This window comes from Falco biarmicus, chromosome 10 (assembly GCF_023638135.1).
Source record: "Falco biarmicus isolate bFalBia1 chromosome 10, bFalBia1.pri, whole genome shotgun sequence".
Lineage (NCBI taxonomy): Eukaryota > Metazoa > Chordata > Aves > Falconiformes > Falconidae > Falco > Falco biarmicus.
In genome coordinates this window covers 30,735,117-30,747,246 of record NC_079297.1, presented here as the reverse complement: position 1 = coordinate 30,747,246, position 12,130 = coordinate 30,735,117, and the positions used below count along the sequence as shown (strand labels likewise).

Below are 12,130 nucleotides of genomic sequence, written 5' to 3'. Positions count from 1 at the left end.
AGAGTTTTCATTTTTGTTCTGATAGCCATTTGATTCAAGACTTGACTTGCCTGTCAATGAAGTGTCTGTCCTGCTTCTGTGGAGGAAATTAATTCTGAAACAAGAAGAAACCTAGATGCCTTCATTGGTAACTTCCAGCTCTCTTCCTCTAGCTGGCACAGGCCTCTGAGCAGAGTATTAAAACGGGGTATCTCAACGGAGGTCCAGCTGTACGTCATGGCTTACCTTCCTTCCAATTCACCTTCCTTCTTGTGATTGCTTTACACAGATGAAGTGGGTTGGCATTGTAATGTCTGACTACATCTTTTTTTTTTTTTTTTTCCAAAATGCAACTTTTACTGATGGTCATCTTGCTTTTAAACTTTGGTTTGCAGATCTAGGTGTAAATGGCTTCAGACTATATGCCTGGAATGAAATATAGTGCTTGGGAAGTCTGTGCTTCAAAGGATATATGATTGTCTGCAAGCATCTGAAGCTCCTTGTATAGTGATTTGTGTAGCTTTAACAGTGTTTACTTGAAAGGAGTGATTTTATTTTTTTTCCTCCAAAAGACTTTGTTTAGGCGAGAATTAACTGTTTAATAGTGTCGTGGTTTAACCCTGGCTGGTAACTAAGTACCACACAGCCCCTTGTCCACTCCCCTCTCACCCAGAGGGATGGGGAGGAGAATGGGAAAGGAATGTAAAACTTAAGGGTTGAGATAAGAACAATTAAATAGGTAAAGCAAATGCTGCACACACAAGCAAAGCAAGGAATTAATTTCCTACTACCCACAGCAGGCAGGTGTTCAGCCATCCCAGGGAAGCAGGGCTGCTCACACATGGGTTACTTGGGAGGACAAATGCCATAATGCCAGATGTCCCCCCTTTCCTCCTCCTTCCCCCCCAGTTTATATGCTCAGCATGCTGTCATACGGTATGGAATACCTCTTTGGCTAGCTTGGGTCACCTGTCCTGGCTGTGTCCCCTCCCAGCTTCCCATGCCCCTCCAGCCCTCTGGCTGGCAGGGCCTGAGAAACCAAAAAGTCCTTGACTGAGTATAAACATCACCCAGCAACAACTGAAAACACTGAGTGTGCTACTAGCATTGTTCTTACACCAAATCCAAAACACAGCACTGCACTAGGTACTGAGAAGAAAATTAACTCAATCCCAGCTGAAACCAGGACAAATAGGTGGCCCTTGGAGCTTTCTGCTTTGCTTGCCTTCACTGGAGCACAGCTGCCGTATTCCTTACTGCTTGAGCAGCATCAGTACCTGGTTTAACTTAGTTGGTAACTGGAAAGAATTCTGATCACTTAGCCCTACCATTTTTCTGTTTTTCAAGAAGTAAAATATTCCAGCTTTACAGCTTCCCCCAAAATTCCTAGAAGTAGTCATGGTGGTTGCCAGCTGAAATATTGATCACTAGGGTCTCCAGGCTGTAGTTTAAATGTTCTAGCTAGAGCTGAACTCCAAAGTTAGTGTTTGTAGGATGGACTCTGGTCGCTTGATTCTCTGCAACACATTGGCAGCCAGGTTCCTCTAGGTTGAGACACAGTAAGTGTTCTGCTCGCCCTGCAGCACCTCTGAAGTCCTGCGCATAGCTCGTGCTGTGACTTGAGGATTTTTTTAGTTTGTGTTGAATGATTCTCTAACTGGTCATGCTGTGCTAGTGGACCCTGGTGGGGTGCCCGCAGCTGTCTGCGCTTGTGTGGCACGACAGGGCAAGCCCAAATAGGTGACTCGTTGTTTATGAACTTCTGCAGAACCTGGGAATCTATGAATTAGTACACTGATGCTCTACTGTTACTCTTTTACAGTTTTGAAGAAATCTATAAGTTTCAACGACAGATTCTAAGAGTGAAAGATCGCGATGAGTTTCCTATGATTCTAGTTGGTAATAAAGCAGATCTGGACCACCAAAGACAGGTAATTCACTTGCTGTTAGTTACTACTCACTTTCTTCTAGAAACTTAATGGTTTTCTTCCCAAAAATAGACTGGGAACAAGAAACAAATGAATAACATACCATACTAAGTAATTCCAATGCAAGAAACAGGACTACACTAAGTTTCTGTCCTTGAAGAATCTTAGAAGCATGATGGCATTCCACATATGGCACATCTTCTGTCTGACTCAGTGGGGTTATGTTGAGACCAAATCTATTCGCATACAGAGCTGAGAGCTTTCTGTCATGACTTGATTACTCAGGCATGAACGTGTCCAGTTCCTCCGTTCTGTTCCTCACCACAGCACGCTGTGCCAAGCACAGTGCATTCCAGCACTAGCTCTAACGATCCTGAGACTTCAGTGCTCTTGCTTTTACCGTTCCCTGCTGCTGTGTATAAATGAGTAGCCATTTGTTGTCTATTTGACCACTAGTCTTCTGCATAACTGACTTAAAACTTTAAAAGTTCGAAGTACAGCAGCACAGTTACTGTTGTATTTATAGATGTTAAAATAAAAGTTTTGAAACTAGTAGATTTCAACCTCTGCTTTAGTTCTAAGAAAGCTTTAAAACACTTAGTTTAGAATGATTTAAGGAGGGGTCTTAAATTTGTTTTCCCTATTCACCTTTGATTTTTCATGAATCAAACTGATTTGAGCTGAAATGAAAATTATCTTACTATAGCAGCAGGAAAGGAACAGGCATCAAACTTGTATTTTTTTTCAGCAACTAATTTTGTTGGAAGCTTAGTATTTTCTCCTGAGACAGTAAGATGCCTCTTAAAGCTTGGTAGCAAATATGATTGATTTTTTTTTTTGTCTGACAGTAAACTAAATATTACTAAAATTTCTGTAATTATTTTAAGAGTTTCACAAGCAAAACACAGCTTTAAACAATAAGCTATTCTCAGATTTGTGTACCAGGACATGACTTAACTTCTGTCTGCAAGTGCTTACATAGGTTTTGTGCTTTGCTAAATAAAGTCTTCCCTCTGTCAAAAACCAATGGCTAGAACAAGAAAAAACTAGACTGAAAACACAAAATGTTATAGACTTCAGTAGGTTAGTACGTTGTTGAATTTCTTGAATACTACATAAAACCTTGAGTATTAAAAAAAAAGTTCCCGGTGAGTATGCTCCCATGATTGTCACAACATCTTTACCCAAGAACCTGTGTAGAAAGATCATGACAAAATTAGAACCTGTGCTGAAAGATGCTGTCTTGAAAGAAGTTTCCGCAGAATTGGCTCACAAACTCATTGGAGGTAACTTCATGTACTGACACATGCACAGAGCTGTCAGCCTGTCCCCGAGACAGAAGCAAAACACTTCCACTCTTCACTTACCATTGTGCTTTCATTATTACCATTCCCGAATTTAGCCCTGCAGGTCCTGGAACATAATGTACTTCATCTCATACACAAATGTTGGCATGGAAACCATGTAGGTGAAACTGAACTGTTCTGCAGATGGTAATTGCTGAAGGACAAACAGCCAGATGCTTTGGGAGGGAAATAACACAATTGCTGTCAGCCCCAGGTCTCGGAGGATACCTGCAAATGTCATTGATAATCCTGAAGATGCATTTCTAGGAACAGTTAAGAACTTTGTTCTTGGTCTTCCACCTCCTAGTGTTGTTCTACCGCATTTTTCTCCCTTAAAGGAAGAAAGAGGTGCTAGTCACCTGTTCTCCTGCTGGTCCCTCCCTACCTGATTCCTAGCTGCTTTTTCAGGTGATAACAGGCTCAGACACATTCAAGCTCAAAGTAGCTGTTTTCAAATTGCTTAACTTCACAGTTCTGCTGCCTATATTTGAACACAAGAAAGCATATGTCCCCAAAAACTCCTGTAGCTTTTTATGGCTATCTTAATTACTATAATTGATTAGATGCTGACAGGCATGACTTTTGGTACTATCCCTCACACAATTTACATGCAAACTGATGGATTTGTATGACTTCCATCATAAGCTGGGGCTTAGACATCTGTAGCTGAAAAAGCACTTTGGGTTTGCTGGAACAGCTACTTATGTATTTTTAACTCTTCCCTGCCCCATTCCTTTCACATGGTGTGTTTCAGTTGGCCTTATGTCAGGCTGAAGGAATGGCTTGGGGATGCTGAGCTGATGTAATTGGTCCCCAGAAGGGAGAGGCTCCCCTCCCTCTTGACTTCACATTCCTGCTTTTTCCTTTGCTGGCCCTAGCCCTCGCTTGAAGCTCTTTGTGAGTTGAATCATCTCTCTAGACAGGGAGGAAAACAGACGAGCTGGAATAACTTTCTGGGACCTGTGTGAGTTAAATCAGCTTGCAGAAAGATTCAAGTGCCAGAGCCCGAAGCATGGGAAGGGGTGGGACTGTGGCTCTGAGCAGAGCAGGGAGGAGTTGGGGTGGGGGGAAGAAAGTGAGACCTCGCCTTTTGGCAGCAGCAAGCAGTTAGATGTTATCAGCTGCATGTTAAACACAGCCCCAGTCTCCACTGCATAGGTGGGGTTGTTTCTGCTCTGTCATGTGAACTTTCGATGCAGGCATCCAGTCAGTGAGGTGGACCAGCTTGCTGATCTGGCTCAGAATTAATCCTGCCACCATGTCTCCCAAGTATGGGAAAACTTCAGCCTGAGAAGCAGGGTCACCCTGCTCTGGCTACGGGCTTGCTGCGCAGGCGGCTGCGATGGCAAAGGCAGGAGTGCTCCCTCACCTTGGTTAGGCGTGCTGGGGTGGGAAGGAGCTGTGGGGTGTCCCCAGGCTGTAATTCTGGGGCAAAAATGTGAGAAGTGCCATTTTTGCATTTTCGGTCTGCTGGTGTGTCAGGCCCTACTTGTTAACACCAAAAAACCTGGTCAGCCAAGCTAGAGTCACACTGCAGTCCTCTCACTTCAGCTGGCGGTTTGACAAGAAGTTGTCTTAGCTGTCTCGTTTAATCACAAATGTATGTTTTTCAGCTTCAGAATTTAAGTAGCATTTTTAGAAGTTCATGTAGCTGGCATGAGTTTTTTAGAGCAAAACCTACTTATACTAGGTATCTTCCTTCCTTTCCTGAAAGGCAGGAGGCAAACCAGTGAAAAAATAGAGAGCACACACTACCTCTGGGAGGCTGACATGAAGTTAATTTAGCGCACTTTGATCAGCAAACGATACTAAGAACGAACACACAAATCTCGCTGGGTCCAGAAAGAGTTAATTAAATGTGTAGGAAAGTGTTGGGTGTCTCAAGGGTCTGGCCACACCTTTACACAAGTAACTGTTTTGTAGTTGAACACAGTACTGAGTGCTATCTTGATACTGTGAAGTTGGAAGCAAACGATGTGTAACTAATGATCCCTGTGTGGTGGCGACTGTTTCTCAGTAAATACATGAACTGAGTTGTACAGCAGAGGCGCACAAACAATAGCGTGGTCCTGATGAGGTGTTGGGGCGCACCAAAGGTGTAGTCTAGAATAGTGGTGGCCGTGATGTGCTATAGGTCAACTCACAGGTGTTTTTGGAAGGAGAGAGGTGAAAGGAAGTTTGAGGTAGCAATTTGCTAGGGTAGTAACTGTGTAGACAAATGGAGTTAAGCAGGCGGCTTGTAATTTTGTCCCCTTTGTTGTATGGGAGGCAAAGTCCTCAATATCCACAGGTGAGGCTGACAAAGAGAAATGAGTTATTAGAGGATGAGCAAGCATTGATCTTTAGAACATCCTTGCATGAGAAGGAATAAAGTTACCAGTGTTTCCAGATTCCCTAAGCAGTCACAGATTGGTGACTGTGAAGCCAAAATTGAAACACCATGTCTCATTGCTCTTTCCTTAAAGTAAATGCAGCGTAGCAATCTTTCTTAGGTGAGTTAATTCCGTACAACTCAACACTGGGTGTTTCTACAGTAAGACAGTTCAGTAGAGCACCAGATGTTTTAGTAATAACCACTAGTGATGGAGGAGTAGACTTGTCAGTGCAGGATATGTATGACTTTTTGTAGGTAACTACGAACTTAAACTGGGTCAAGTCTGATCATTCCCCAGATGGCAGGGTTTCAAGGAAAATCCAGGTTGCAATGGGAAAGGGCTTGGGTTTCATGAAACTTTCGTTTTGCTTTTGCATCTGAGAGGCCAAGCGCTAAGATCATCCGTGCCTTTAAAGCAAGGTTTTCAAGATTGCTCCGTGCAACTCCAGTTTACGCATGGGCAGATGATGGGCGAAGCTGATGATGCCAGGCCAGCAGCCTTGCGCTTTGACCGGGATTGGCGTCAGCCCAGGTGCTGGCAGGCAGGCAGTTCATGTGATGGTTTTGCAGAGTCACTGTTTCACAGCTAGCTTGGGCTGAGGTCGCTTATTCCAGGGGGTGGGTGGGTACAGGGACCCGGGTGGTGGCCTGCCCAAGCAGATTTAACGCTTTGTTTTGCCCTTTTTCTTAACTATTGTGATAGTTAAGATTCATACAAGTGCGATAATTTCTTGAGGTGGTAGATTTCATGGCCATATGCAGTGGCGCCAGTGTTATCACAGGTGGGCCGTACCTTCGGGTCTTCCTGTGGCTTGTCTGATTTTGAGCTTTATAGAGAACTAGCAACCAGGCACCTATCTGATGCAGCATTTGAATACAGCAAGTCGGTCCATCTGAGTACGTGTCAGTGCTTCCTAACCACGGTTTGTGTGTACCAAAGTGGCTTCTTATATGAGAACGCAGACAAAATAGAATTAGTGGGTAGTGAGCTGCCCTTACGGGAAAGCATTACGGTGGCCGCTGTAAATGTGAACGAGCAACACTCGTGAGTGGGCTGGTGAGGCAGGAAATCAGGATGACAGACAGATGAGCTCTTTAGGAGTGGTGGAGCCCTTGGCAGACGTGGGCAATGTTTCTGTGCAGGGAGCACTGCAGGGTGACCACAAGGAAGAAGAAAGGGGTTCCTGGCAAATTTGAGGAAGCGCTTAACTGTTACCTGCTGACACAAGTAGTCTTGCCTAAGTGTCCAGGCAAAATAAAGATGTGGTGTTACGTTAGGCAGCCTTGTAAGCTGCTTTAGGTGGAGAAAAGAGTAGAAACTTCAGAAATTAATGTATTTCTGACAGTTCTCAGATACGATAGTGAAGGGTGTGTGTGTGTGACATGTTCGCAGGATGCTTGTGCAGGAACTCAAGTGGAAACTGCTTGAGTGAGAAGATTGTTAAGTTGGGGAGTGGGGGAATAAGCTTTCCTGTGTTTGACTTGCTCACATCATCTATAATTGGGGAAACTTTTACCAAATGTCTGAACAGTGTGAATGAATGATATCCAAAATCAAATGGTAAAATACCCTGTAAGAAAGGATAAGCACCGTGATTCCCATTCGTATTCAGCCTTGAACTTACCAAAACTAAGATATTTTTCACTGCAGAACCAACACACACGTATCTACGTGCACATTTACTACCAGAAAATCTGTGGTTGTCTTTACATCTGTCAAAATATAATACAGTGTTCTTTGAAGAAAAAGGATTTAGTTTTATTTTGCTGGTGATGTTTAATAAGCTCTCCCATCATGCTTACTGAAAAACCTGTCAGATACAGGGTTGTCGTACTTGAAAAGGGAGAATAAAAAAACAAATGTTCATATTTTTGTTTTCAAGCACTTCTATGTTTGTGCTTGGTACAATTCCCTCAGTTTTGAAAATGGGACTGGTATGTTCTGGCCTCTAATTTACGGCTTGGGCACTGCAAATGCTTATGTAGTATGCCCCAAACTAAAGATACTTTTTTAAACTGACTTTGTTGAGGTCACTAAAATTGACCACAAGCTACTTGTCAATCCTACAAGTATATTGTCAAAAGGATTATTTTGGAATTAAACAATTCCAGATGGTCTACTAAATGGAGTAAGGACTTCACTGTTGCATCTATAACATTTTAAATGCAGAATATTGTGGAAATGCAGTCTGACTTTATTACAGTGTTAGTTTTGTTTTATAGCTCTAATGTGCTTTAGATACAATAATGAAGAAAGTAGTAACCACATGTGTTTAGAGACTGGATTCAGTTTCTCCTCAGGACTGTACATTCCTTCCCAATTATTTTTATTAGGCTTTAGCCTCTCACTTCCTGGGGCTACAGTAGACTGTGCAGGGATGAAGAAAAGTAAAGTGGTTTTGCAGAACCTGCCGTATCTGTGCTTTAACATACTTTTGTTTAAGTGAGGCAGAGATGCATAGAAGGTTCTGGAAGCCCTGATACAAACTTTGGGGGATTCTGCAATGTCATTGATGTGCCAGAAAACAGCTGTGAATGTTTCTCAGAGAGCAGCCTTAATAAGAATTGGAATAAGGATGTTTCAATGTATGGGGCTAGAGAGGAGGGTGTAACTGGATTTGTTGTAACTAGCGGAGCAAAAACTTTTGAATAACAGTCGGATTTCAGACAGCAGTGGAGGATTGAAGGGTCCCAGTCATTCTCACTTTGTGCCCTGCAGTTAAAAATACAGCTCTAGTAGTTGATCTTGAGGTTGGATTGGTTTTGAGGGTGTGTTTTTGCTTCAGCTGGTGGTAAAAACACTGAAATACAGCATTTCTGTGAGTGAGATCAGCAGATGCATCCTGAGTTACTCCAGCTAATGGCACAAGGTGCTGGGGGCTCCTTGTAGAGCTTCATGAGGGTTTAGGGAGAGCAGCCCTCAATTCAGCAGTAAGTGTATGAAGGTAATACCAGCAGGGGTGCTAAGGTCAGAGGAATCAAATGTTGAGGTGCTGTGTGTGAAGGCTCTCAAACTGTGTGTGCAGCTGCTGTGTCTTGTACTGTGGTGAACTCTGCCGATGCTGCTTTTCTATTCCCATCTATTTCCATTTCTGTAGAGCTTCTTAATGTAAATGAATATCTGAGTGCCTTTTCAAAACTGAATTTGAAATAAGTCCTTTTCCTCTTTGTCCTCGTCATCAGTCCTCTACATGGTTTAACTTCTCTCTGTGAAAGCAGTGTAATCTTTGACACTTCTTCCACAAGCCATTGTCTTGGCAAGAGCTGGTGTACTGCCTCTTATCGCTGAAAGCTGCCCTTTCCTCCCCGGCCCTGTGGGTGACCTTTCTGTTGAAGCCTCACATGCCTGACGCAGCTCAGGGTGGCCTTCTGTTGTCTGACCTCGCTGCTTTCTACTTCATCCAAAAATACGCAGTGATCTCCTTTTGGGTTTGCCCTGTGACTGACTTATTCCTCCTTCCTATAATGGTCCGCTAGCTTCCTGCCTTCTGCTTCATCACTTAAACTTTATAGCAACTTCTTCTGACGCTCATTATTTCCTCTTCATCTCCCTTTCCTCTGTCCCAAGGAGTCAAGAGGTAGACAAGGTTTCTTCAGTATCTCTGTATAGTCTGAAGGTCTCATGGATTTTGTAGATCTTTTGTAATTAAGCTATATTTATAACTGGCTGTATCAATATTGTGCTGTGTCATAAGCAGGTTTTTTTAACGACTCCTCTAAAGATTCAGAAGTTCTTGTTTTAAAAGTAGTCATCTGATTATTTTTTTTCTTTTTCTCTAGACTTAGTTGGGAGAGAGAGAAGGTGAACTTAGCAATAGTATTCGCAGGTTTGTTAGTAGTCCAGCAGATGTTGGCTGAAGCCCTTGCTTTGAGGGGTGAGGGACTCTTGTCTGCCTGTGAAGGAAAACTTGGTGGCGTTACGTGGAGCTGAAGCAAAGACAAGGCAGCTGCAGTGAGGGAAATGCCTCAGAGGGCCAATCTCTGTCAATTGCAGAAACTTTTAAGTCTTCACTTGCACTTGAAAACATTCATTGCATGGATTTGTTCCTCAGTTGCATTACGTGGACAGTGTGGAAGCTATTTTGTGGCCAGATAAGCATTATTGTTTGAAGGGAAATACATCCTTAACGTGTATGTGCAGTGTCTGCTGATAGGAGTATGCCTGCAGAAGCCTTGAACTTAATGACTGATGTGTGTTACAGGTGACGCAAGAGGAAGGTCAGCAGCTAGCGCGGCAACTAAAAGTAACGTACATGGAAGCCTCAGCAAAAATCAGATTGAATGTAGACCAAGCTTTTCATGAACTTGTCAGAGTTATAAGGTATGATCACTTGAGACCAGATAATTAATGCCCCTAATTTAATGGATAGCTACAGCAAACGTACGAAATGTAGTGGGAAATCACTGAGAAAATTCTTCCTGCTGTTACCCGTAAAGTTTGATCAGTACTCTCCATTGTAGAATACTCCTGTGTGTTAGGAAGAATGTTGATGTGAATGTAATATATATTTGAAAGATAATTTTTTCACTTAAATCTCAGATTTTATTGATCGCCTGGTAAGCAAACCTGAAAAACTAAATCTGGGATCTGCCTTCTGCAAAAAAATGTGTTTCTTAAGAAACAAACAAAAACTAAACCAAAATCACAACAGAAATACCAACCCAAAAAAACATCACTAAGTCAGTAGTTTGGGTGTTAAAAGTAAGTCCTTCCTCTATAAGAGTGTAAACCAGTAACTTTTAAATACAGTATTTATTTTTACTGAACTGAAAATGATTCTATGAATTGAATTTGAAATATCTGTTTCCAGGAAATTTCAAGAACAAGAGTGCCCTCCTTCACCAGAGCCAACACGGAAAGAAAAAGACAAGAAAGGCTGCCATTGTGTTATTTTCTGAGAATCCCAAGAAACAAGCTATCAACTGCCAGATTTTTTTTTTCTTTCCATCATTTTACATCACTTCTGGTATTGGTCTAGCCTTATATGTGCATGTCCTAAAAGTGGTCACCAGAATAGCCTTAGTCCGAGAAGCTGGCAGAATAGTTCTTGAAGAAGACTCGGTCATCCTGGGGCAGACTTCAAAACAAAACACTAAGGCTGCTTCTTTTAATACCACAGTTCCTTCCTTCTCTCCCTTAAGAGCTTGCACCTTGTGGAGTTTTATTCGCAAAGGAGATGAAACAAACCCGTGTAGGACAAGGTGTTGAAGTCATGCATAAGTTGTCTCTTGTGAATTAATTTATTTTTACTTTTGACATTTCATTAGCTATTACAAAGACCTATATTGAAGTATAGAGGATACTCCTTAAAAAAAGGAGTGGATTGGCTTTTTTTGCCCTCAGTTAAATTAGACTTGAGTATTCAGCTAGCCTTAAGAAAAACCTACACTGAATTTCATTGTCAGCAAAAATTTTCATCTCTCATTTATGCTGCAGTTTTATTTCAGTGGCCAAAACAGTCTACTGTATTTATTTTATGAATCCAGAACAGCTACAGGATGATTACTACTACTATTAGGATATGGCCAAATACCTGAGCTCATTCTGGATTGAGGCGTTTCAGCTTATTAAGAAATTTCACATCATTTGTTTGGAAACAAATTGTGTCTTCCTTTGTATTTCTGGGTAAGGGATTAAGGAAAACTAAAATTGTAGCTGTTTTTGTTTCATGTGATATAAAAATGAATTTGATCTTTCCATTGTCAGAGATGATTAAATGTTTTTGCTATATACTTTTATACATTATTTTCTTATCAAACTAGTTAACAAGTATTTTTATATGTTTGTAAGCAAATATGCTTTCACAGCATAAACTTGTGTATATGTAAAGATGAGTATTTAATTCTCACAGTTCACTTTTAACTGACAAAATGTGGGATTTGCCAAACTGTGGTGAACTTCTCCTTACTTCCGGTTATATCCAAGAACGGCCGATTATGTGCCTGCCCAACGCACCCATAGAGGAAAATCTAGTGTTGTGTTTTAATGAGCTTCACTATCCCTTACTAAAGACTGACCATTATGTGAATTATTAAACTGTAAGACTTTTAACTGATTGTTTAGTTAAACTGTGGATGGTTGTTAATTTTGAGTTCTGTGGATTGTGTTTAAACAATTCAAGAGTATGGTCCCTGATATTGAAATACTGAGTGGTATTGCACAGTTGTCACCTTACTGAATGTGTCCAACAGTTCTTTGAAACTTGATTATTAAGCAAACCCTTGTATAACTTCAGGTGCTAGAATTAAAGATGATCTAACCATTATCGGGGGTAAGCACACGGCCTCTTTCTGACTGTCTTCCAAAACCTGTAATGTATTTTTTGGGGGTGGGGAGAAGGGAGCGATGGGACCCGGTTATAGAAGATAGATATGCGTGTCTGCACAGCCTTTCTTCGAGCCTGGAAGTAAAGCAAAGCCCTTCCAATTTAAATCATGATAGATGATAGAAGCTGATGTTTGTTTTGACTTGAAGTATGTAGTCAGTGGTCCGGTTGACAGTT

General features: G+C 41.7%; 1 protein-coding gene across 2 annotated transcripts in view; it reads left to right on the top strand.

Annotated features, from left to right (window-relative positions):
- RRAS2 (RAS related 2) overlaps positions 1-11,893 on the top strand; it is a 45,958-nt gene extending 34,065 nt beyond the window's left edge. For both annotated transcript variants that reach the window (XM_056353883.1, XM_056353882.1), the window contains exons 4-6: positions 1,802-1,910; positions 9,830-9,948; positions 10,439-11,893. In XM_056353883.1, coding sequence (XP_056209858.1) covers positions 1,802-1,910; positions 9,830-9,948; positions 10,439-10,526 — 316 coding nt within the window. In that variant the 3' untranslated portion in view covers positions 10,527-11,893. The remainder of the gene's footprint in view (positions 1-1,801; positions 1,911-9,829; positions 9,949-10,438) is intronic.
- The last annotated feature ends 237 nt before the right edge of the window (positions 11,894-12,130 follow it).